General features: G+C 37.4%; 2 protein-coding genes across 2 annotated transcripts; one reads left to right on the top strand and one right to left on the bottom strand.

The window, feature by feature from the left end:
* Positions 1–592: 592 nt before the first annotated feature.
* On the bottom strand, positions 593–8,828 carry hhla2a.1 (HERV-H LTR-associating 2a, tandem duplicate 1). Its single transcript, XM_057320887.1, has 7 exons — positions 8,512–8,828; positions 4,634–4,918; positions 2,577–2,855; positions 2,151–2,477; positions 1,951–2,040; positions 1,753–1,815; positions 593–1,602 (listed from the first exon to the last, which is right to left on the bottom strand). Exons 1-7 carry the CDS (start codon positions 8,579–8,581, stop codon positions 1,535–1,537), a joined length of 1,182 nt encoding a protein of 393 aa, XP_057176870.1. The 5' UTR covers positions 8,582–8,828; the 3' UTR covers positions 593–1,534.
* gabrr3a (gamma-aminobutyric acid type A receptor subunit rho3a) lies at positions 7,803–27,176 on the top strand. Its single transcript, XM_057320885.1, has 9 exons — positions 7,803–8,004; positions 15,394–15,506; positions 18,546–18,613; positions 18,864–19,087; positions 23,008–23,090; positions 23,382–23,519; positions 23,802–23,954; positions 25,069–25,262; positions 26,060–27,176. The coding sequence occupies exons 1-9, from the start codon at positions 7,958–7,960 to the stop codon at positions 26,360–26,362; spliced, it is 1,323 nt and encodes a 440-aa protein (XP_057176868.1). The 5' UTR covers positions 7,803–7,957; the 3' UTR covers positions 26,363–27,176.
* Positions 27,177–27,187: the final 11 nt, after the last annotated feature.

The raw sequence follows: 27,187 nt of genomic DNA, 5'->3' as shown, positions 1-27,187 counted from the left end.
AGAATGTTGGTAACAGAAAACTGTTGGTCACCATTGACTTGCAGTGGTTTTGTGTCCATACAATAGAAATGAATGGGGACCGACGGTTTTTATTTACCAACATTCTCCAAAATATCTTCTTTTGTGTTTTGCAGAAGAAAGAAAGTCATACAGGTTTAAAATGACACAAGGGTGAAACAATGATGACAGAATTTTCATTTTGGGGTGAACAATACCTTTAGATGTATTTCCTGAACAGAGCTTATTGTCTAAATGATGTGTTTTGCATTGGCTGAATGTCAGACAAAACCAAAGTATGAAATTGCAAATAAATATTTCCTCATGAACCTGTTCTTTTCAACGGCTGGTTTACCCACAATGAAGGTGTTAGAATATTCCCCTATAGGCTTCAGACAAGGATGAATGAATCACAGAATCCTATTGTTCTCTTTAACCAGGGTCATTCAACTTAGACTAATGGAGTTTCCTACAAGTGCTGCTTTGATTCATGCACTGAGCATACAGCTTAACAACCAGAAAGTTACACCACTTTAACCACAAATAATATGGCATAATTAATAGACACTTATATGTATGATACCCACAATCATCATTAAATCTAAAAAATATCTTGTTTTTTATTAATAATAATATAACATTATTTAAATAATTCGCAACAGACATACATTTAGTCTTTTTCTGGTTAAATAACACCTTGCATGAGCAAATTTTGCATGCCAAAATTTCTACAACTTAAATGTTGAACAGCATGTGCAAATTTTCCCACAAGAGAGGATTTCCCCCCCTTTCTTTGGTTAGAAGATAACATTGTGTCACACTTAAAAGTATCAAAAGTGAGTATGTGTTATGTATATATAAGTCCTTACCTTTAGTAATGAGTATACCAGACGCACAGCTCTTAAGAAGCACAAAAGCAGCATATAGATGTAGCACTTCCATCACGGACACACTATGCCACATTTGCAGTTCACTTTACCAAGACACCAAAACCTCTCTCTCTCTCTCTCTCACCTCCCGTGTATGTGCATGTGTTCTGAGTGTGTGTGTGAGAAAGACCCTTGTGGACATATCAATTAAAGCGGTCAATCATTAACCAGCTGGTGCATGAGTGGACATATAGTGACCAGAACTGGTTTGGGCCATGTTAACAAGTGCAATTAACCAGAGAATAAAACAACAGGCAAAAAGAACACCGTGAATTTGAAGCTCAATAAAAACTGACGTGATTGTCTCGGGGTTATTTTAGTACACAGTATAACAATAATTACGGTATATCATCGCTAAATACATTAAAATGGAAGTATTAAAAATACAAATTTTAATAATAATAAATAACTTTTTAAATCATTTTCATTTATAGAATAAAATAATGAAGAAATTAAGGCACCATTAAAATATGTGAAATGTTTAGTCACATCTAAACATTTTTCTGGTTATCCCATGACAAATACTCAGAGTGCATAGAAATACTGTGATATTGTTAAACAAATCTTTGGTCTTCCACTCGCAACATTCTTCTCTCCTCTCGCCATGGTCAGTTGCGACTACCTGAAGGTTGTGACATAAGTTTGTTTTCTGCCTTAGGTTCTTCTGATGTTTTGGCTGTAAGTTGAAATGCAGGTTTTCACAAAATGTCAAACTGTTCAGTTAAACTATTAAGGCCTTAAAAATAACAACTTTTATTGCGTTCTCTAAGTATTTAATATTGATATGCAATATGAGTGAGATTTCCTATTCAGAATTGAAACACACCTGTGTTCATGCTTTGCATCTCCTCATCCCCCTGAGCTCTTTCTTGACTCCTTTTTGATTTAGCTGCAAACAGAAACATCATGAAACATTTATATAGACTAAAGCTATACACAACCTACAATATAGCAATATATTATTATGAATTCAAGTATTATTGTTAAATGATTCCAGTAAGTACATGAATTATTAATGGCTTACCTCTGTATTTCTTTATTAGTAAAATTACTGCAAGAAGAGCCAGTAAGCCTACAACAATCCCCAACATCCACAGATTATATGTGACAGACTCTGCAAAGAGACAGAACAAAAGAAAATGTTTATTGCTGTCAAATTGCAAAGCATAAAGTCAGTTTGTCCAACAGGTGAATTAATGGATGAGTTTATGGATCAATGGATACCTTTCTTCTGCCTGGAAAGTCTAATATCGACACTAGTCTCTATAAGATGTCTTGTCGTTTCCCCTGAGAATACACATGTATAGATTCCAGAATGATCCGAATCTACAGAGTTCTCCAGGGTAAGGGATCCATCCCCTTTAAATGCGCGCTCGTCCTTTATTTCTGCATAATCTTGGAAGCTGGTGGTTTTATGGTTCCGGCTATCATACTTAAGGACATCTGTGGTTTTGTTTGCGTTTGTGAAAGTCCAGACAAGTGTGGAGAACTGAAGGTTCTTGGGAGCTTTACATGGAATTACCAGGTTTTGCCCTTCAGAGCCAGTCATTTCTGTGATGAAAAAAACGAAAAATAGAAATATTTTTATTAAGCCATTTCCCTTTTGGGGTGTTTTTTCGCTTTTTAAATCAGCAAAACAAATCTTCTTACCTTGTAGCTGTAAAGAGGCCGTCCACATTTGTGTGCCATACTTGGAGGTGATATTACAAACAAACATATGATCAAAGCTGTTATTATTCTGTTTTACAATGCTCTCAACAGTGAAGAGACCCATCCCATCAGAAAACATACGGGTGACCGGCTGCAGGGCAGTTGAAGGTAAACTGGGTTCTGCGGTCCAATGTACTTCTGGCGGTGGGTAGACGTCTTTGGTAGAGCACTGAATTACTCCAGAGGGGTGTGTGTCAATGGAGATCATTCTGATGGGAGCTGAAACAAGTAAAAGATAGGGTAACACACTCAGTTTCGGCCAATCTCATATTAATCTTGAGTGCCTATACAGTAGTATTGCATACATCGTATCTTCGAAGAGTATTTAGTTTGATCAAATTTATAAAAGAGAGATACAGCTGTACGACTATTTCCGGAAAAACACGAGCTGCTGGAGGCAGGCAGTGGGACGGAACTACAGCACGAGCACACAACACACATCATCGCATTTATCCCTTCGTGTTTTTTACATTATGCACGTACACGCCGATTGCAAACAAAGAACCAACATTAGACTTTGTTTGACTTACTACGTGCAGTTCATGTCCGGCATATTTTAGTACTGGGACCACGCCATCTATCAGTTTTAAACAATCTCCAAATCCAGTGTTTTATCCGCCGTTTATATAACATCCATCACTGAAATGCCGCGAACAAGCTGCAGCTGCAGACCCACAGCGCAGCCAATCTTGACGCAGCGAAGACAATCTTGATGGTAAGCGGATCACGCTCGTCGGTTGGGCGGGATCTTTCTTTCACCTTGCCGTGCTTTTTTCGGGAGAATTGCCCAATAAAAAGGAATAGGATCCCTGTTACGAAACAGGGATCCAGACTTTTAAAAAACTTTCCAAAACAAGTTGGCGTGCTGGGGGAGTGTATCAAGCACGGGAATACTACGTCATAAATCCAACTCGTTTTTTAACAAGTTGACCATGTTAAGCATGAGAAGCCTGCACGTTCAACAGTGTAAAGAAGTCAGAGTGCATGACATAGCATATTATCCTACCTTTAAAGAAAGAAAATAACGGAACGGATGAAAACATGCAAATAGAAAAAAACAAAAGCAAATTCAGAAAGCATCTTCGGTGACACATGCCCTGAAAATACTCGCAACACAAATAAACACAGAAACGAGCTGCAAGTTCTCGTAACACAAACAAATACAGAAACGTTGCATGTAGCACAGACGACAACGGAAGTGTTTCCGGGGAACAAAAACTGATGCACCTGGCTGGGACACGCGTCATTACACTATCCATAATATTGAACAATTTAACAAAGTATAAGTTAAAGGCTGTGCTTACATTATGTTAGCTTAAGTTATTCACAGGGACAGTCAAGTAAAATTATAGGCAGCTTTTGCTTAATTGTTCAAATATTAATATCCAAAGGACTAAGGAAACCCATTGATATCCATTTAAAAACTAGCATCTGGACTCCTTTTCTGCATTCCACTGAAGCCAAGATGTTAGCATTAGCAAGAATTTGCAGTGTGTTTCTTTGTTTGTTTGTGTTGCAAGTATTTGCAGGGCAAACTGATGAAGATGCTTTCTGAATTTGCTGGCGTTTTTTCTATTTGCATGTGTTTTCTTCCGTTGCAGCGCTGTGACACCTAGCGGCCACCGTAGTTTTCCTTTTAAATGACAGAACACGAGGGGATCGGAACCGCTACACGGCACGCTAAACTACTAAGCTTTTTGGTACCACAAAAAAATCGGAAGGTCTGTGTGGTAGGGGGGTAAAGCCAAACATGTTATTAATTTCTTAAAGTTTTCCTTTTAAATGGAAAAATAATTGGTTTACTTGACTTTACGCAGCTCTCTGCAGATTTATGACATCAAAATACCGTAAGATGGATTCAAGAGCAAACGGCTACGTATGCTTTCGAATCGCTCTCGTGGTACTTTTAAACATGCGGGCATCTTCGCCGTCTGTGAACATCGGCCATTTAAAACCACAAAGGTAAACGTTAAAAAATGCATTATAGAGAAACAAACCTTCCACTGCTGCTACAACATACGTCTGAGACGCATTGTTGACCACACATTTGTATCGTCCTTTATTCTTCACGACCACGCGTTTCAGAAACAGCGTCGCGTTGCCATGGGAGATGTGTTCGACCTGCAACCACGTGTTGCCGTTGCTGAGCTGCTCTCCTCCCTGTTGTAAACTAAATATGAGCGACTCCTGGTGGTACCACTGAATGCTCACAAGAGCGTCAGTGGGCGTGAAAGAGCAGGGCAGCGTGCAGCTCTCAGAGAAGATGCAGGTCAATCGAACTTCTGCAAGTGAGCAAAAAGGCTTTGAGATACTGCTTGAAAAACTGAATGATTTGATTGATGATTTTTATTAGTGGTGGGCGATACTGTAAAATTTGGTATCGATCCGATACCAAGTAAATGCAGGGCCAGTATTGCCGATATCGATACCGATACCAATACCTTTTACTTTTAGAAGCATTCACTTGAACTTACATTTACTTTCCTGTAGATGAAATGTCATGATTGATCAGATGAATCCATCATTAATATGCTAAATCTGAATACATTTTCATGACCACTAAAATATTTTGTGATTTGTGCTCTTAATGTGCCTGTAGGCTAATTAATCATGTGCATGTTAAAACACAGGACATATTTTAAACCAAATTAATATATTTATTTATTACTGTTATAGAATTTGCAAACATGAACTTTGCACTAAATTATTATTGGAAAATAGTAATAATAACAGATTGACAGGACAGAAAAACAATATATAACAAAACAATTTCTCCCTATCCCAGTACTACTTCTCTAGCTTTAAAAAAATCAAAGTGCACAAAATTATTACTGAAGAACAAAGATTTTAAAACTTTTCCATTTTTGTTCAGTGTTATATTTAGACACACTAATAGAACAAATGAACATGTTTCCCTTTCATTACACTTTTTTTAAGTGAATTTATGAACAAAGTGCACACAATTGTTTGAAAAACAAAGTAAATTAAGTGCTTAAATAATAAAGTAGCCTACTTTAACTCTCAATTAACTCTTTTTACCCCCAAAGCCCTACTGCCATACATCGCAGTGTTTTATTCACGGCAGTGAAATAACTCCACACGATACTCCTTCTTTCTCCTCTGCTCAAAGATATTAATATTAACAAGATGCGCCACTGCCGTTACGATGAATGGGGAGGAATGACAGCCTGTGCGCAGGCGCAGTAGATGAGGCGACCTCGAAAAGGGTGATTTTTAACGCAATTTAAGCTTAGCAAACCAAAGTTATGGTACATGTTTAACTATTGATCAGACATATGCTGTTTAGTTGTGCTTTTTGCCAGCAATTTTTGAAATATCTACCTTCCCCCATTCAAGTAGATAGGCCTGTGGACTTACGTGTGTGACGTAAATGGCTGCCCAGAGGCGTTGCAAACATGGCCGCCGAGTGGCACGACTTCCGTAAACACTTCTGTTTTTTTTATTCATCAATAGGGTAAATTACAATATGTAATAGTACAAAATTGTACAATGCAAATAACCAAAACAAAACCAAAAAAAAAACACATCAGTAAACATCTAAAATATTAAGAATTTTTTCCAGTAGCCGAGATGTCTTAACAGCTTTGCTATTGTTTCGCAATAATATTAAAGAATCATAAAAAATCTTTATATCTGTGGAAAACAATCTCCCATTTGGTACAATTGACAAAAACTTTGCTTTATGTACTGTATATGGTATTTTCCAAGTAGAATAAGAATTTTAAGAATATTATCTATTTCCAAAGAACCATTATCACAATCCAAAAACAAGACCATTTTGTCAGTTATATTAATAAACTTATAAAACGTCTTAAAAATCAACAAAGAGATCCTAAACCAAAACATTTTAATATAAGAGCAACTGAAAACTAAATGTACAATTGATTCAGACTTATCTTTACAAAAACAGCACACTGGTGAAAACCCTTCTTTAAATTTTGCAATAAAGTCCAAACGGACTTTGCTCTGCTTGAGTCACGTGATGGCGGACAACAAAACACAGCAGCGCAGGAAGGAGCAACGTGTGCAAAACTAGGTGTATAGGAAAAAGGTTTTCTATATTATACAATTATTAGCTACATTAATAAATAAATAAAATCAGTAGTAAAAACACATTAGTATCGATATTTTTATGTTAGGATCGATACTTCAGGATCAGTCTGCCCACCCCTAATTTTTATAGATCTTTAATTTATGACTTAAACATTTACTTAACATAATGTAGCCAAAAAGTTCAAGCTTAAGATGTGAACAAAACTAACAAACAAATATCATTTCTGAATGCATAAATGTTATTTTTATTAGATGTGTGTATTGAATGAAGTTGGTTTCCTCTATATATTGAAATGTTTTGCTTTATGCATCTTTTAAAAGTCCCACTTTCAATGTGGTTTGATATTTGCCAAAGTTAACTAATGTAATGACATTTATGCATTGTATCCAAAAGCAAACTTTCTATTTTAATATGATATAAATATATATATTTTTTAATAATAATAATAATAATAATAATAATATGGCATAAAAATGTCACTCAAACCTTTAAAACTTCTGAAATGCATTGCTGATGAGAAATGCTTATAATTCCAGCCACCTCTGGTTTTCAAACCACACACCGAGTGGGCGTATGTGTATAGTACATACGTGTATTCCTTCATAATACATTACACCACTTCTCTTCTAAGAAAAACTGCATTCTGCTGTCCCTATTCGCTGACAACACTTTACTGTGGGTGATAACATTTGTGTGTGCACCCATAACAAACCATCCAATTTCACCGTAAGAGGCCATTTATCAGTAATGATCACTTATGACTTTGATTGTTTAGCGTTCAACACGCTCACCCGATCTGACTCAAAATATCCTCTCCAGAAGATTGTTTGGCTATAAATATACTAAATAAATAGAGTGGCGGAAAAGTGCAGCATGGGGGCTGACCTTTTTGTTTTGACACTGGCACTCTGCATGCATTTCGAGGCTGAGATCGTGCCAAACAGCAAATTCAAGATTGAAGCGGTACTGCACAGATGATGGCTTGTGGTTTTGTCACCGTCTGAGACCATCTTTGATGTGCATGAGTGTGTTTAATCTGGTGAATGATTCCATCTTAACTTGATACAGTACATGTGATATTTTAGAGTAGTGGCTGCCGTGATCCTGACTCATCACAATGACAGTGAAAGTCTGGCACATTCGTGCCCACAATGAGTCGCAGCAGACATGCTCAGCTACTTCAGTCTTTTGATAGCACAGTTTCCCCACAGATATGTAAGGAGGAGCTCAAAAATGCATATGCCAAATGTCAAACTGTGTGAATATCACTGCATTAACAAAATCTCAAAGCAGGTAAGGCTTTCAAATGATGAAGACATTATATGCGATGTTTATAATGATAAGAAACTTTCTGGTTACCAAGTGTATAAACTTGGTTTAATACAGTCCTTGTGTATAATAATGTATATACTTTAAAATGCTAAGACAGTTGTGTATCTTGTTGAAGTTAGCCTTCTACGCTCTTTAATGTAATTTTGAACCTATAAAATCAAGCAGGAAAGTAAACATGGTGTGTAATGCTGAAATGCATTCATATTTGTCTAGTCTGCTTTGCAGAACTGGAAAGACCTCTCTAGGAAAAGATATTTAAGTGTAACTAGAACATGTGTCTGTGCCTGTCAACATTCATTTTTCACTGAACAATCTTGCCTGGCATCGTTTTAGTTTAGTTGCTGTGACATGCAAACTTTTGCAATTGATGTTGATCTATTGGGATATTAATGTGCACCCACAATCATTGACATACAAACAAAGAGAAAAGGTTGTTTTAAAATGTAAGAATATAAACGTTTTGCTTACCTGGAATCTTACACTCCACCAGGGAAAGCATCCATAAGAGAATATAAACGCCATAACACACCTTTGACATTCTCTCTCAAAGCAGTGTGGTAAAGCAAGGAGAGAGCGGCGTGAAACTAAAGAATAAGATAGACAGAAAAACAGTGCTGAGAAGCATCAAAGAGCTTCTGTGAGGGTGTAATCGAACCCTGATCCTCTTCTCTGCTGTTTAATAATGGTGAAAAAGTTACTCTTCCATGAAAGGCGGAAAAAAAAGACGGACGGGTTTTGTTCCTAAGGTGTCTTCTGGGTATTGACTGCTGTGTGCCTGTGGGGTATGAATGACAGTGTGTGTGTGAAAAAGAGAGCAAAGGAGAGAGAGAGTCGGTAGACAGGTTTCCACGCCTCTTTTATAGATCATGAAGTGAGTCACGAAACAGCAGCCTTTTCCTGCCTATACCCACTACACAACTTTAAGATAACCTTTCTATATCGCTTCAAGACAGCCGATCCGCCACTTTTCTTTTCGCCACTACTTGCTCTTTGCTGAGTGCTTGCTGAATTTAGAGGTGAGGTCATTTTCCTGGCAACGTCCTTGGTAGATGTGGCAACTTTCAGCTTTTAGTAATGAATTGCATTAACCCTGATGAGTCGAAATGATTCGTATACGTGTTTCCTTCCTGAAACGGCACACGGATGGCTGTGGCCCAGTTGCGCGTTATTAAAGTTTTTTTTCTGAGGGACATTCGCACAGTCTTTTCTATTTGACATCAGAGGGTGTGTAAGCTTGCAGAACAAGACAGGTGACACCTAAAATGCAGGTTTAAATATATACTGATTTTAGAAATGGCTTTAATTTTGTCTGATTGGATCTAGTGCCCTTGGGCTAGAGCTGACATGAGATGTGTCATGACTCAGTAGGAATAAGAAATTCGGAGACTCAAATGCGGGAAAAAAGGGTTTATTTGAACACACAAACGTCCACCGGTCCAGCCACAGGTACCTCGTGAGCCCGTGGGGAGATGACTCGACCCAGCGGCACTCACGGTAAGAACAGAAATAGAATCCAAACAGTGGCAACCTTGACTTTAACGGAGGCTCGGCGGGGAGGGGTCTCGACCCGCTGGCAGAATCCGGATGTCTGTGGTGATCCCTTGTGAGGCGATGCCGGGAGGTGAAGAGAGCGGAGGTCCGAGACGCCAGAGAAACTGAGGAGGTACAGGGGAGAAGAGAGTAGCCAAGAGCAACAAAACACTGGAGCAACAAAAAACAAATAAACACGACTAAGAGATAATAAGACTATGACACAAAACCTGAACAAGACTGTGGCAGTCAGTGCTGGCATTACACACGCAACGGTCTGACAAAAGACAAGAAAACAAGAGGGCTTAAATAGAGGGGACCTAATCAACGGGGAATGAACAACAGGTGAATAATAATAAGGAACCAGGGGGGACTGCTAATTAGAGATGAGCAACAGGAGTGTAGGTGATGAGGTGATGGAAACCCGGTGAGAGGAAAGCCTGAAGGGGAGACACGGGGACAGGGCTAATAATGTAGACACAAAACACGTGGAGAACCGCCAAAACGATTCCACAAGAGATTGACAAAACAAAACAAACACACACACCAGACAAGAAGGTCACGACAAGACTGAGATCACGACAGAGATGATTAGGTGTGGCGTTATATGATGCCCCCGGGGGCAGAACAGTGCACACAATTCAATAGATACCCGTCTCCTGTAAAATATTACAGCAGGTAAAATTACATGTTTTCTTGTAAATCTAGAGTCCTTAACACTTTTTCACCGTATTTCAAAAATATGTGAAAAACCATAAAATTACAGCGTTTTTTTACATTATATGTGAAAATCTGTTAAAAAATGTTTTACAGTGACAGGGAAAGACAATTTCAATAACAGAAAAAAATGATTATGACTTTTGCTAATTAAGCTCTAACCAGGCTAAAAACTATTAAATTTATCAGGTTGGCCAAGCTTTTGCTTATGTTTTGGACTTTATTGCATTCATTTTATATTTTTCAGAATATCAAAGTCAGGCTTACTATTATTTTTATATGTTCTATATTAATAATGACATTATTAATTTAGCATAAAATGTGCACATTGTTCGAAGTAGTTTGCAAAGATAGTAGATATTTAAATTCAACAGTTTTGGATAATTGACATACTGTAAAAGCCAAGTTACTTTCCCACTAGGGGCATCAGGGGTAGTGACATCAACAACGATATGGATTCACACTGCAGTCAAACATCATCTGGCCACAAGTAACTGTGTTGCTTTAACTACACAATTTCCCTTTCACTGTGATTGAAAAACAGCTTTTTATATCCTTCTTATAATAATTAATGATGCGAATCGTGAAGGATGATCATCAGTGTAAAAAAGCACCGTCCTCCAGATAGCCTACACTGTGAGCCACGTGCACGTCACCCTTAGATGGTACCACCCTTCTTTGCCCTCAATCACACACTAATCCTGGATTAAAGCATCATGTTACTGGACTGGGATTACTGTTACTGGTGACTGCAATTTTATTATTGATTGTGGGCCACTGTATTCCTTGGACTCTGCGTCACTCGTGTTTATTCTCACGTGAACTCTTATCTTATTTCTCTCTTCGGAGTTGGAAAAGAATCTGAACTGGTTCAGAGAATGACTGCAATTTGTTTTAACAAATGACAGTATATCAATTATATAAAAATATTACTTTTCTTCAAAAGTTCAAAAATAACCTATCAAGTCTCATTTCTGAGAAAACAAATAAAATAAATAAATATCTGCTTGAAATTAAGTTGGACCTTTTTTTTAATTTTCTCAACTTAATTTTTTCTTACGCATGTGCTTATTTCAAGCAACTTGCTTAATTTAGATTTTTTCAGAAAACCAGACATAATATCTTAGGTCATTTTTTACTAAAAAATCTTAATTTATTTTTTACTGGAAAACAAGACGAAAATTCTTCATTTTTGCAGCGTAAGCATTTCTCTCCCATCTCTTTCTAGTCTTCCTCTACTCCACATTTTTATCTCCCAATCATCTCTTTATCATCTCATAACTTTAATCCTCTATGATGCGACATAAACAGTAAGTTTAGATATGTTCAGCCTGATAAAGACCTAATAGCGGGATAACAGGCATTTACTGTACAGCAGATGTAAGACCTAGAAACACAGACAATATACTGTATAGTGATTGATGCTTTTACTGTAGATACATGTTTTATGACTAGAGATATTTGGTCTATGTTGATAAGCACAATGACATCAATATTCTATTCAAGAGGCAGAAATGCTGGGCTCAGAAGTGCACATTTCTTAAGGTTCACAGACATATTTGTCAAGTTTATGTACTACACGATTGTCTCTCACAGAGATCTTAAAGTAAAAATCTTTTCTTGAAAAAGAAAGCGTTCAGCTATTTTCAACCAAGCAGGTGATAGTACTGTAGTTGCAAAACAATCCCCCCTTCGCCCTGGAGTTAATAGGTTACTGAAAGATTTCAGCACCTGCACGTAAAAAGAGATTACGGGGGAATTAACGTCATTCTTTTGTCATTATAGACACAAATTGATATTTGGTTTTAATCAGAGAGAGGAGAGGGAGAGGGAAAACACCATGTCAGAAGAACAGACAGGCTTTAGGCAGGGTGGGGTGAACTGTGGGAATCACAGACAGCCGTCCGTACGCACACGAGCGCACCAGTGGAGACTGAAGTCACGAGTCGTGATGCTGGGATCATAAATGACGGGATCGTGTAATGTAAATATTCCAGCTGTGTGGATCTAAGGGCCGTCGGGAAACCAAAGGAAATGAGAAACACCGCCAGGTGGAAGGGATGCTGGGTAGGGTCTTCCGGAACGGCTCTGTGACAGGGGAGCATCTCTTTATTTCTCGCTTTGTTAGACCACAGAGCTCAGGCCTCGGCCATGAACTTGGTTGTCCCGGCAGTGAGGCTAATGTGCCTGGCCTGGCTGTGGCCCGTGACCTTGCTTAAAGGAACCAACACTCCAAACCACCGCAGGAATAAGGACGTCTACCTGGGGGAAAATACACGACACAAGCATGGGGGGTGAGGACACCTGAGCTCACTGTTATTTTGTCTGCGGTTTTAGTAGATCTTAAAATGCAAAAATTAATATATTGGTCCTGCATACTGTCTCTCATAAGGCCTAATCCATATGTGATGCTGAGTTTGTAACTTGATGTTAAGATCTGGCATGTCATCATTGGTCAATATTTTTAGCTGATCTGTGAGCAGTTTTCTCATTTGAACTAGTTTTCACGGTTTTGATATAATGCCAGACCTACAGCAGACTTTAGATGCTTCATTTCAAGCAAGATGCATTAGCAAAATGCTCTTGTTGTTTGAATTTTGCTTTGTATATAATCTGTTAAATCTCCACGTCAAGTGTGTTTAAACAGCCGTATCTTCTGTAGCTGTTGTTTCGTGCCTGTTTGATGCGTGCAGCTGAAATGCTGTTATGTCTGGGGTGAGTTGAGTGTGGTTGAGGGTAGAATTAATGGTGGGCAAAGAAAGTCTGTAATTACAGCTCATGTTTGAGGAGGGTAGGTGAGCTACAAAACAAAACAAAACAAAACAAAACGCAGGGTAGTAATTTAGTCTTTTTGTGCTAATTTGGAGGTGGTTCATTTTCAGGAAATAGTGCCACTTAAAGTTAAGTTTTCTTTGTTTTTTTCCATTGTGGTGGAAAAGAGTACTGGTAAAATTTCAAAAGCTTGGGTTCTCCTGCCCAAAGTACGAATGTCGATAATCAGATTAGTCAACAAATATGGGATTTTCAGTATTTTCGGAAACTGTCCATTATCCTGAAGAGAATACGTTTGGAATACATCCAAATGTGAACAAAGCAAATGATTGCACCACACAATATTCTAAACAGTTATATGAAGAATTTATTTGCAAAAATTTAGTTTTTAAAATGTTTCAAAAATCATGTTTTTATTGTGTTTTATTGTGTTAGTTAGCTGTATTTTTTGTTAATCAAAACAACCCAACTGCAATTTGAATAATATTACTTAGAAATCACAATAAAAACAATTTTTGAAAATGTATAAAAATGGAGTGCAAACAAACTCTTCATATTATGAAGCCAATGTCACTGCACCAAGCAATATTATAAACATTAGTATTTTTGTGTTAAAACAATATTTGCTTTGAGGCCAATGTACTATGAGTGTGAATATAATAAAGATGTCTGTCTGCCATGTAATGTACATTTCTGTGAATTCATGTTTATGTACAGTGAGGGAAATAAGTATTTGATCCCCTGCTGATTTTGTAAGTTTGCCTACTTACAAACAAATGAAGGGTCTATAATTTTTATGGTGGGTTTATTTTAACTGATAGACACAGAATATTAAAAAAAATCAGGGGAAAAAAATGTTATATAAAGGTAATAAATTGATTTGCATTTCAGTCAGTGAAATAAGTATTTGATCCCCAAGCAAAACATAACTTTGTACTTTGTGGAGATACCCTTGTTGGCAAGCACAGAGGTCAGACATTTCTGATAGTTAGTCACCAGGTTTGCACATGTGTCCGGATACATTTAGTCCACTCCTCTGTCAATCTTTAAGGTTTCTTGGCTGTCGCTCAGCAAATTGGAGTTTTAGCCTCCTTCACAGAGGTTCTATAGGACTAGGGTCTAGAGACTGGCTAGGACATTTAATGTGCTTCTCCTTAAGCCACTATTTGGTTGTCTTGGCAATATGTTTTGCGTCTTTGTCATGTTAAAGGCTCATCCATGACCCATCTTCAGTGACCTAGTTAAGGGGAGGAGGTTCTCGTCCAAGATTTTACGGTACATGGGCCCGTCCCTCAGCCCCTCAATGCGGTGAAGTCATCCTGTATACCTGTAGCAGAGAAAAAGCCCTAAAGCAGAATGTTTCCAACACTGTGCTTCTCTGTAGACATGATGTTCTTGGGCTCATAGTCAGCATTTCTCTCCCTCCAAACACAGGAGTCCATTTTGGTCTCACAGCAGTGCCAGCACTTTCGCCAAAGCCTTTTCTGAATCATTTTTATGTTCATTGTCAAACTTAAGACGAGCCAGGCGGGCCTTCTTGGGCAGGAGGACCTTGCGGGTGCTTCAGGATTTCAGTCTACTGTGGCATAGCGTGTTACCAATGTGTTACCAATGTTTTGCTTGCTAACTGTGTTCCCAGCTGTCTTGAAATCATTAACAGGCTTCTTCCGTGTAGTTCTGGGCTGATCTTTAACATTTCTCATGATCATCTTTACCCCATTGGGGAAATATTGCAGGGAGCTCCAGAACAAGGGCATTTGATAGTTATTTTGTATATCTTCTATTTCCAAATAATCACACCAACAGTTGTCTCCTTCTCACCAAGCTTCTGTTTTTTGCCTATTCAAGGTTTGTGCAGGTCTTTAATCTTTTCTCTGACATCCTTTAAAACCTATTTGGTCTGGACCATGGTGTTGGAGAGGTTGAACTGGAAGATACAGATTCTGTTGGCAGGCATCTTTTATATACATAACAAGCTGATTTATGAGTACTTTCTTAAAGTGACAGGACTAATCTGTGGTCCCATATAGGCACATAACCAATCTGTGGAGCCAGAATTCTTGCTAGTTGGTAGGGGATCAAATACTTATTTCACTGACTGAAATGCAAATCAATTTATAACCTTTATATAACATTTTTTCCCCTGAATTTTTTTTAATATTCTGTGTCTATCAGTTAAAATAAACCCACCATAAAAATTATAGACCCTTCATTTGTTTGTAAGTAGGCAAACTTACAAAATCAGCAGGGGATCAAATACTTATTTCCCTCACTGTAACTGCATAAACCATAGACATCAGATAAACTTCTTACATTTTGTCTTTTAAACAGCCGAATAGACTTTAAAATGAAAAGGTCTGACAGTACCAAATCTCTACTGATTAAATCCGAGCAGCTCCTGCGTATTGAGGATCATGACTTCGCTATGAGACCTGGTTTTGGAGGTGAGGATCTTGACTTTTCAAAAGCATCTTAGGAATTTCTATGCGGTCCATGCGGTGTATGTTTTTCTATTATGATTTTGATTATACAGTGGACGGAAAATATATTTGAACACTTAAACTGCAATTAAAATTGTTTGAATTGTAATTGCATTGTATAGCAAAATATCAAATGAAGTTGCTTCTGTAAACAAATGATGAGCTCTTGTCACAAAACCAGCTTCACTTTTCGGACCATTTTTTTTACAATTACTTTAGCCTGTCCAGTTTTAGTTACATAAATTCAGTTTCCCTTCACGTTCAGACAGGTGTCAGAGCAATGGCATGTAGTTAATAACACCTATTGACACATTCTGCTACATGTGACCGCCAGAAAGTGTTCAAATTCTTTTTGTCCTAATTTGGTCGTTTTTCCTATTGCATTTACACAGTGTATTGAAAATTATGTGTTATTCGATTTGGTTTGAATGAGATAATACATGTCTGACTGGGAATGGAGGACAGTTGGCACAGAGACAGGGCCTGACAGCATTGTCACGAATACAACTGGAGAAAGCAAAGAGAGAGAGAATTGGGACATATGGGACCATTTTGTCTAAAAGTATCATACTTTGACAACAGATTTAACCATCAATTTTATTTTAGCAACAGCAAACTGGCATAAACGCTATCTGAACAATTATGTTAACAAAAATGTTATAGATCATTAAATACACAACTATATTCTCCCCTGATAACTGTTTGTTCTCTCATGCATTTTAAGCTGCATTCAATGTATGAAACATGCTGTGCGGACAAAGATATCATCCATGCTTGCTGCTGTTATTTGACAGTACATGTCCATTCAGAGATGACCCACAGAACAGGGTTAAGCACTATGTTCTGCCTTTGTTACACTGAATGAATTTAAAACCGGAAGATTTGAGAGTCACGGTGAGAGAATGTGATTCTGGGCTGAGATCTTTAAAAAATGTAGGTTAGAGTGTCATATGCAATGCGTTCAAATCAAATAAATATAAAACTACTCTGACCCAGATTGTGGTGCCAAGCAGACAATACACCGAGGACAGCTGTGTTTTTATACATAGTAATCTGGATTATAACCTCAGCCGGTCTCAGAGAATGCCTTTCGAATGTGCCTGAATCTTGCATGATATAGTGTATTCATCAAAATCAGAAATAGTTTAAAAATGCTTTTCAAGTAATGTTGTTCACCACAATTATTATTTAAGAGAGTAATACCATTGTACTTCTATACGTCTTCTGCAGAAGAAAGAAAGTCATACAGGTTTGAAATGACAAGAGGGTGAGTAAATCATGACAGAATTGCCATTTTTGGCTGAACTATCATTTAAAGCTGATGTTTCTGTATTACTCAGAACAAGTGTTTGTTTAAAGTGTTTTAGCTGTCTTGGATCTCCAGAATGTGATATTGGACAGAGCGGAGCATCCCTCCATATACAACTCTGATATTTAAACAGCACTCTGTCCCGCGTCCTTCTGTTATGACAATGCAAATTGCATGCTCTCGTTCTCTCGCAAATATTTACTCATTCAATTGGATCATAACTTCTGTAGATGGCTCTTACTAAGAGGTGGTTTGTTAGCCCTCAGACGCAAACAGATTTGACAGTCGATAAACACAGTTGACATTACTGAGGAGGGACGGCAGGTATCACGTGGTTTTTGTGGCGTTACTTTGCTCAGATTTGTATATAAAAGGAATGTGACTGAAACATTCGGCCAATTAATGAGTCCTGAGGAACATCATTCAGTGCAGTTACATTTTTGTGTAAATCGTTCGTAAAGTCGTTCTGACGTGAATTTCGGATTCATAAAAATTTGCGTATTTTCAAAATGTTCGTTTTTTTAGACCTGCTCCCTACCACGTGTAAATGGTGTGTAAAAAATTCAAACATTGTTTTCTTTTAGACAAACTGATGACAATGTGTTTTGATGCATAATGATATTTCACGAGTTCTTTTGCCCCGTCTTTCTTTCATTTTTTACTCTTTAAAGGGTCATATGGCGCGAATACGTGTTTTTCTGTGTCTTTGTGTGTTATAAATTGCCCGTGCATGTATTAGACACATTACTCTAAAATTGCTGCTAAAACTGGTAAAGGGAATATACAAAATAAAAGAACACTGCTCATAAATACATATAGGCCTAGGGGGCTAATGAGGATAATTAGGCTAAATGATCATACAGGATTATATCTAAACTAAACATATATGTGCTAAACCTATAAAGCTCTTAAAGGAGTTGCTCACTGCAAAATTTGCCCCCATTGACTTTCCATAGTAGGAATAAAAATGACTATGGAAAGTCAATGGGGGCAAATTTTGAAGTGAACTACTCCTTTAATACAACTGATACTGTGAGCTACTCCGTGTATTCAGTAGGTTGCTTCAGAGGCATAAGGTATACGACAATAAAACAATGCACAACTGACATAAAGGAAATTATACTTTTAATACTTGAGTACTTTTAAAAGCACGTACTTCTGTACTTTTACTTAAGTAAGAATCTGTCTTTACAACTTTTACTTGTAGTGGAGTAATATTTGACCAGTAGTATCTGTACTTTAACTCAAGTAAGGAAGTTGTGTACTTTGTCCACCTCTGCCCATTAGTCTTTTATGCATTTATGCAATATAATATGCCAAACCTGAGAATGGAACCCAGAGGATTCCACAGCATTCCTATTTCCTAGAAATGTTATTTGCAAATCATAGGCGGGGATTATGAATGAGCGTGCATGCACGCCTTATTTACGAATGATTGGAATTCATTTCATTTCACACCTTTTTACTATCAAATCTGACGTTTACGAAGTATTTGTAAAACCGGAGGAGAGTTTTCGGGAAGGTACATTTTACGTGCAAATCACTCATATTTACGAAGTTTCATGAATTAGACCCATTTTCTCTCAATTCTGCATCTTGGAAAAAATAACTGAGATTTTAATGAAATCACTTCTGATTTTCTTTTATGAGTCAATTCTAACTATTTCTTGTTTGTGTCACTGTTTTTGACTCAGGCTCGGCTATTCCGGTGGGCATCGATGTACAGGTGGAGAGTATCGACAGTATTTCTGAGGTCAATATGGTAGGAATCTGCTCTTTTATTAATCACTTTTAACCTTTGCCCTGTCAGCATACATCAAGCTTACTGTAAATCCTCAAGAATTTAAACAGATTGAGTTCACAACCGAAGCAGAGGCCAAAGGTCAAAACACAGAAGTGCAGTGCCCAAATGCTGGACGAAATCCTATGGTGTATATATCTTGTGAACACGTCAAAAATAGGGACATGCTGACTTTTCACATTCTAGTAAAAGGTCTTTTATGTGTATACAGGACTTCACGATGACCTTGTACCTCAGACATTACTGGCAGGATGACAGACTGGCGTTCCCCTCCAGCAGCAACAAAAGTCGAACGTTTGACGCTCGGCTGGTGAAAAAGATCTGGGTGCCAGACGTGTTCTTCGTTCACTCCAAGCGTTCTTTCATTCATGACACAACTATGGAAAACATCATGCTTAGAGTCTATCCAGATGGAAACATTCTTTACAGTGTCAGGTACCGCAAGAACCATTTTCGTAAAACCAGAAGGGCTGTGAAACTCTTGCAGTGTCCCTAAAGCATTTCTGTGTGTTTTAAGAATTCACAATAGAAATTATTGCATGTTTGCTTTGAAGTAAACATTTTTAGGATTTGTCATGACATGCTTAAAGGAATTTCTGTCATTTCTTAACGTTGTTTCAAACCTGTATCCTGTATGACTTGCTTTATTTTGCAATGTGATAATGCACAATAAGGTTCAAACAATGAAGTCATTTTTCACAGATTTTTTCCAGTTGTTAACTTAAGAATTACTGTGTCTAGATCTGTGAGTGGAACAGGATCAATCCGATTCATGAACAACTCATTCTTTTGATCTGCTTTTCTCAATACACAAGTTAAACAATTTCACAATTTGGACTGAAGTATTATTTTGGAGATCAACAGCCATTCGCTATGAACTGTCATTGTACAGATTCTTCAAGATATTTAATCATTTTTTCACAGAGAAAAAGTCATAAGTGTTTGGAATGACCTGAATGACAGCAATTTGTTTTTCATTGTTAGATTAACCATTCCTTTAGATACCTCTGACAAATTCCATGTTTACGTTAACTGACAGATGAGGGGTGGTTTTCTTTAAAGTAGTCACACTGTTGACCAGAAATTTCTTTTAAGAAATGCCAAGACAACCTGCAAGTGTAGGCTTGTGTCTGAGCTTCATGCACAGAATTAGTTTAATGCAAAATTACTTGTAATTTATTTGCATTGTTTATATGCTTATATAAGGGTCAATGACGTATAACAACCACTTGTAATGTGGTGCGAGTGCGACCAATAATATCAACCGTTGTATTGAATTAAAGAGTAAGTAGCATGAGATCATGAAAATTACATTTCATGCAGTGTTATGTTGCCGTGTTTGAAGCTGTCTGCCAAGTTGTAAGTCCGAAGGTGAATAAATAACAAAGTTATTGGCTTGTAAAAATGGGAGTCGACTCTGAATCATGCAAACAAGACATGAGCTAGTCCGAGTCTCTAACCGCCGCGTATCTACGTCACTAGACATAGTCCCCGCCTACGTTTTGCTGCCACGAAAACTTCACTAGTCTCCTCCCCCAAAACACTGTCGCTCATTCGTGATGCGTGTGTATCATGTCTAGAACCTGTGTTCTACGTTGTGAAACTAAGTCCGTCTTATTTCAACTACCAAAGGAAGAACTTCTGAGGGAACAATGGATACAATTCACTTTTCAAACAATACCAAAGGAGTATAACCCCAGGGTTTTACTGTGCGCGCGTCATTTCACCGAAAATTGCTTCAATAATCTTGGCGCGTTCACTGCAGGATATGTGAAACTTTCTGAAATGCTCTATGTACCATGACAACGCACAGTTAAGACGAAATAATATTATTACTAACGTATTAACAGTATTTTAAGTAAAAATAATATTTTATTTCATTGATGAGCAAAAGCACAACATGCATGTTGTCACACTGGAAGTTTTGATGACAAAGTGTTGTCACTTGCCACTGAGAAACATCCTGCTGCAGTCGTGGTGGAGTTTCTTGTGGATTAGCGTCTTCGGATGCTTCTTCGTCAGACTCGGGCTCAAACTGGTAAGGTAAAATCCCCGCCATCTCTATCTACACATATAATATATATGACATCCAACCGCCTGTAAACCGTAATCCAGTAATGATGGTAGGCGTTCCATTTGCGACACATGATGAACGCGTTTGACCAATCACAACAGACTACACCATCTGACCAATCACATGACACTAGGCTAGCGGACAGGAGGGGACTAGACGGATGAATCGCGGAACGAATCATTTGAGAGAATAACTGCCTATTATTACGACATAATAGTGTTTTACACCTTCTATGTACATAAACTTGTTGTTAGACACTCCATAAACCAAAGTAGGACCTTAAAAATCATATGCTACTTACTCTTTAAAAATAAGATATATAATTTTTGTGGCTGAAATGTGAATCTATGATACAGCATGCTTATGTGAATGGTATACATATACATAAAAAAACTTCTGCCACAAGACCAAGAAAGGCATGACAAGAAGAGGCAGAACCATGACAGATTCATAACCAAAACTCAAAGAAATGCAATTACGTTGTTTCTAAATACTTGAAATACTAAAAATGTGAAAAAAGTGTTAAAAATGTCGAGGAAATTAATTAATTTTGAGATAAACCAAGGTCGCACCACATGACATTTCTTAAGGCAATGGCCAATTCATAGATTAAAAACACTAAAATCACTTAATTTAAAGGGGTCATATGACACGGCTAAAACTAATATTATCGCTGGTTTTAGATGTAATGGAATACACTATTTAAGGTTCAAAAATGCTGTATTTTCCACATACCGTGCATGTTTGTATCTCCTCTTTACCCCGCCTCTCTGAAACACACATTTTTTTTTACAAAGCTCATCGCTCTGAAAAGCGAGGTGTGCTATGATTGGCCAGTTAACCAGTGCGTAGTGATTGGTCGAATACTGCAAGCGTGTGACGGAAATGTAACGCCTCTTACCATATTTGGAACATCAGGTTCCAAAGCAATTGTACTGACAGGTACGCCCACCTTACTTGCATATACATTTGGGCGGTCTTAGTCAAATCATACCACGAACTGACGTAGATTTGTGGGGGTGTGGTTACACGAGGCGTTTCAGGCAGGTCTGGGTGAGCATTCGCTTTTAGATAGAATACATCTTTTGTTCCCACACTTTAATTTTTGCAATTTTACGTGTCTAACACATGCATGGGCAACTTATAACTAGACATGTGCCAATATTCGGTAATGCGATTACCCGCGGTAATGGATTCGCGCGATGTTGTTATCGCGGGCACTTTCAAATACGCGAAAATATACAGATCAGCATTTTGATTTTTAGAACGTGTATTTGTTCATTTTTCATCAACCGGATAAAAGTACGCTGCGTGTATGCTGCGTAGGAATGCACATTCTGATCTAAACAATCCCATTCCCCATGTGGAGATGCCTATGCGTGTGTGTGTGTGCGCTGCTGAGCAAAAGACGCATGCGCACTTTGATGTAAACAGTACCACACGGAGAGGAAGCATGGCGGAAGGAGGAACGCTGCCGACGATTTATCCCCCTTCTAAAAGGGTGAAGTCTGAGGATTGGAAATATTTTGGGTTAAAAGTAAGCCGAGTAATGAAATTTGACAGTGTGGCAGAATAATTATTTTAATTATACGTTGATGGAACGCAATAAAGTCATACACTGTCACAAAGTGCGAGTGAATTTGCTGTTTATAAATGTTTAGCTTGCTATAATAGTTAACACACTGGCTTGGCTTGTTATTCAAACAATAATAATAATAATAATATGAATTGTAGTACTAGCGTTGTACAGACATAAGTATATTTAAAAGCAGTTAACAAAAGTTGTTCTTTTGCAGTTTGCACTTTATTCTGTTTGAATAAACTCACTTTATACATCATTACTGTGTGTTGTTTTATTTATATTTATTTGTATTTAAATGTTTGAGGTTCTCTTTATTATTTAAAATAAAGTTGTTATCAAGAGGAAAACACTTAAGTTGGTTTATATTTTCAACCTGCATTTCTCATAGAATTGAATACTGCGATAATACCGTTTACCGCGACGAAACCTTAATCAATTAATCGCAGCATGGAAATTTGATACCGGCACATGCCTACTTAAAACACACCAAAGACACAGAAAAACACGTATTCGCGCCATATGACCCCTTTAACTTTTTAATCTGCATTTATGTGTACACCACATTCTTAATGTTTGAATAAGTGCAATAGATATGATTATTTATTTGTATTTTAACATTGGCATGAATCCTTATATGTCATTGACCCATAAGCACTTTGTTTTAAAGTGTGATACAGAAGTGTAAAATGTGATTTGCAGAATCACAGTGACGGCTCTTTGTTCGATGGACTTCAGCAGGTTTCCTTTAGACACACAGAACTGTTCTCTAGAGCTGGAGAGTTGTGAGTATAACATCCGTATGAGTGTGTGTGTGTGTATCACGGAAAAGTACAGTACCATAAACAATGTTAAAGAAAATCATAAGTCTGAGCACTTCACACAGTGCACCTGTCAAAATATCCAAATATAGAATTAGATTAGATTTGCATGGACCTCAGCTTCAGAGGTGAGATGATGGAGCTAGCTTTATATGCTCTGTGTTCTTTCCTCTGAAGTGTGCCGCCCATGTATCTTCAAAGAGAGTTTGCTGGCTTATACCTCCCCTTCCCTCATTTTTTCTTACTCACTTGAAGACGCGTACAATGAGAACGACCTCATGCTCTATTGGAAGAATGGGAACGATTCATTAAGGACTGACGAGATTGCTCTCTCGCAGTTTTTTGTTTTAGAATTCCACCCTTCCTACGGGCTAGCCTTCTACAGCAGCACCGGTATGTGCGCATCATTTCCTTCATGATGCTAAAAAATTATTTTGATATAAATCATCTGATGAATGATATTATTAATCAATTTTAATATATCATTTTAAATAATTATCTACATAATTACTTTAAATATCAATGGCACCATTTCCTCGCTGCAAAAAAATCTTAATTTTTGTTTTAAGTATAATTTTGTTGTTGTTGGATTTATGCCCAAAACAAGAAAAAAATACATTAAGACTCTTAATAGCTTACACAGTTTTGCCAAAATCTTTGTGCTTTCTCCTTCAGGCTGGTATAACAGGCTGTACATAAACTTCATCCTCAGGAGACACATTTTCTTCTTCATGCTGCAGACGTACTTTCCCACAATGCTTATGGTCATGCTCTCCTGGGTTTCTTTTTGGATCGACAGGAGAGCTGTACCGGCTCGAGTCTCTCTGGGTAAACCCATTCGGAGTATAAATGGAGTGAGATAATCTCTGTCAATGACCAGAAGTGTCAGTGTTGCAACATTTAGTGTTTATTTTACATTTATAAATTTGGTTTGTTTTAAGGTGTTTTATCAATACTGCGCTACGAAGGCAGAAAAGGCTGCAACTTTGTTTTTGGTCGAAAATGAGTTATTGATATTTTTGGGACATTCGAGACCTCCTTTATCATGTGGATTAGTATGTTGAGTCAATAATGGGTTGTCTTAACAGTAACTTCGAAAAGCCCAGAAGAAAAATAACAAAAATATTTCAAGTTCCACACACTAGCGAGTTAAGTTCTTTTGCCTTTGCAGGGCAGATGTATCAGTATGTCTAATTTTAAAAGGCAAAATATATTATTTGGCCAAAATCAAGAGTTTTAAGTTTTTTATAAAACTGCTTTTAAACAATTTTTTTATGTAATGGTCTGGGTAAGCTTGTAACAGGGAACTTGGCTCACTATTGTGGTTATATAACCCTCTCTAAAAACAAGCATAAACCAGTTTAGAAAGAATGGAATGACTGAAATACCTTCAGACCCAAGGCGATCAATTTTCACACCTCTGTTACAAATAAAGGCTAAAGTTAAGTCATAATGCTGCGGTTTATGAGCAAAATGAAGAAGTCCCCCACGGTGGTGGCTTCTTGAGTGTTTCTATGTGGCAATATACATAGGCCTACTAGTAAAAAAAAGTTAAATCAGGCAAGCCAAAAATGGGCTTCAGTAATTTTAGATCAGAGCCAAGCCCATAGCTTTACTGTATATGTTTTAAATGTTTACTGATAGGCCTATTACTGCCATTTTCATTTATGGGTTTCATTACCAATGGATCTGGATTTGAAAAATGTATAAGACAACAAAAAGTAATAAAAGAGCATTATACTACAGAAACAAACATTTTTGCTAATACGCAGGAAAAAGGAAAATACAGCAGTCACGTAATAAATGCTAGGCTATCTATTTCATTTGACCGCTGTTACGCAAACTGCGTATGTAAGTGTAAATCCTGGTTGAAACATCCTCTTAACACATGTCACGTCTGTTTCTTTCTTGTCCCTGTTTCACTCTTGTAACAATATTACAGGAATCACGACTGTGTTGACCATGTCTACAATAATAACGGGTGTTTCAGCATCCATGCCTCAGGTGTCTTATGTCAAAGCGGTGGACATTTACCTTTGGGCCAGTTTCCTCTTCGTTTTCCTGTCAGTCATTGAATACGCTGCCGTAAACTACTTCACCACGGTGGAGGAGATGAAGAAACTTAAGAACGCAAAGGTCAGGCAATGACATCGTGCGTCATGTAAATGCAGATGTGATCATAGTAAATAATGAGAATTATTTCCTCCAGTAATGACCACGCCGAACAGTCACTTTTAAGGAAGATGTCGCCCCCTTATGGCTGTAAGGCATCATTGCATTTATAAATGTTAAGGTAGCCTATTCATAATTTCTGCAACATCCGCCTAACAGTTATTTTCCTTTTGCTGTTTACGCCATGAATGGCTCAATATAAATGTTGATATATCAAATTTTCTCAAAAGGCTGAACGTTTTATATTTTTACTTACAAATAACTGACCCCTCCCATCTGACCACATGAATCCCCGGTGGTACAGAACATCCACAACAACCCAATTAATTGTTTATAAAAAAACATGTCTCTACCTACTTATTTGTTAAAGGGATACTTCACCCAAAAATGAAAATTACGTCGTGATTCACTCACCTTTAGATTGTTCCAAACCTGTAGGCTATAAATGTCTATGTTTTGCTTAATTTGGAAGAATGTCAGATCTCTCATCCACCATTTACTGCCATAGTAGGGAAAATAAATACTATGGGAGTAAATGGGGGGGATAGATTTGACAATCTTCCAGATATCTTCCTGTGTGTTCAGCAGGAAGTTTATACAGTTTTGGAATAATCTGAGGGTGAGTAAATGATGACAGAATTTTGCTTTTTGGGTGAAGCATCCCTTTAATTTTGCTAAATGTTTTTTCACTCAGAAATTCATTATATTAAATATAGTTTTCTACTCATCTAAAAGATGTTTATTTCTGCTTTCTGCACAAGCTCCCAGTTTCCTACGATGCAACCCAAGCTATGGCATACGACGGCTGTTTTCACGATGATATTGATGTTTCACCTTTCCCTGATCTTGAGGCCACGCCCAGCACGACACGGACGATTCCGCCCACAGCTTCCTCTGCTGATCCGCCGCCCACTGAGGGCACCAGACTCTGGAAGAAAAGATCAGTCCGCAGCAACATCAGATTCATCATGAGCAACAGTTACATGATTGACTCATACTCCAGAATCCTCTTTCCTGTTGCGTATCTTCTCTTCAACATCATATACTGTTGTATCTACTCTTGATTATGTAAAAGGCTTTCTGATCATTCACTGTAATAAATAGTCCAAGATAAGCCGACAGTTATCACTAAAGACAATTTGTGTGACATTAAACTTTGGGCCTGCTGTGGCTATCAAGCAATAGGTCTGATGAAGTGGACAGTGAAAACTGAAGAAATAATGGACAGTACATGCTGCCATCATGCTTCTCAAGAGACCTTTTAAAAGTTTTGGATTCTTCATGGGATTTGAAGGAATGTTTTGTTTTATTATTTTGATAAGTTGTGACAATGAAGCACATTCTCTGGTGGAAATTCAGTGACGACTCTATTTGGGGACATAATTTATACTTTTAAATCATAGACGCAAGAAAATCCCATTATATTTATGCTTTAAATTGGCATAGTGTCAGAAGCTATTGTGTGGATAAAAGATGAAAATCCTCTACATTTTAAACTCTGCCCAGTAAAACTGACATAGTTTCAGTATAGTCTGGATTCATTGGCAGAACTATTATTTTTTAGTGGTATACAGTAGGTATACAAGACTGCTCAATAATAAACAAGTATGCAATATTGGCTCATTCATAACTATAAATAAAACTATAAGACTTCACTAATGTTGAAAAGACAATGCCAAAGAATTTAGTAGAAATGTTTGTAGACATAAATTTCAGAATTTTAATATTGTTCATTTCATAAGAATATATTTACAACTAATATTAGATTTATTATATAGATTTATTATATAGATATAATATTAGATATTTTAGATTTGATGCTATATGATGCTTATGAAACGCTGTCAATCGACTGATAAATGCCTGCACACCCTGGATCAAGAAAATTG

This window comes from Triplophysa rosa, linkage group LG22, assembly GCF_024868665.1.
Source record: "Triplophysa rosa linkage group LG22, Trosa_1v2, whole genome shotgun sequence".
NCBI lineage: Eukaryota > Metazoa > Chordata > Actinopteri > Cypriniformes > Nemacheilidae > Triplophysa > Triplophysa rosa.
This window is presented reverse-complemented; position numbering and strand designations above follow the sequence as displayed.

Coding starts and splice junctions, on each gene's coding strand:
- gabrr3a (XM_057320885.1), top strand. CDS start 7,958: ATGTCAAACTGTGTGAATATCACTGCATTAACAAAATCTCAAAGCAG. Junction 15,507..18,545: donor TATGAGACCTGGTTTTGGAG/GTGAGGATCTTG, acceptor TTTTTGACTCAG/GCTCGGCTATTCCGGTGGGC. Junction 23,520..23,801: donor AGCCTTCTACAGCAGCACCG/GTATGTGCGCAT, acceptor TTTCTCCTTCAG/GCTGGTATAACAGGCTGTAC.
- hhla2a.1 (XM_057320887.1), bottom strand. CDS start 8,581: ATGTCAAAGGTGTGTTATGGCGTTTATATTCTCTTATGGATGCTTTCC. Junction 4,919..8,511: donor GGTGGAGTGTAAGATTCCAG/GTAAGCAAAACG, acceptor GCTCACTTGCAG/AAGTTCGATTGACCTGCATC. Junction 2,478..2,576: donor GGCCTCTTTACAGCTACAAG/GTAAGAAGATTT, acceptor TTTTCATCACAG/AAATGACTGGCTCTGAAGGG.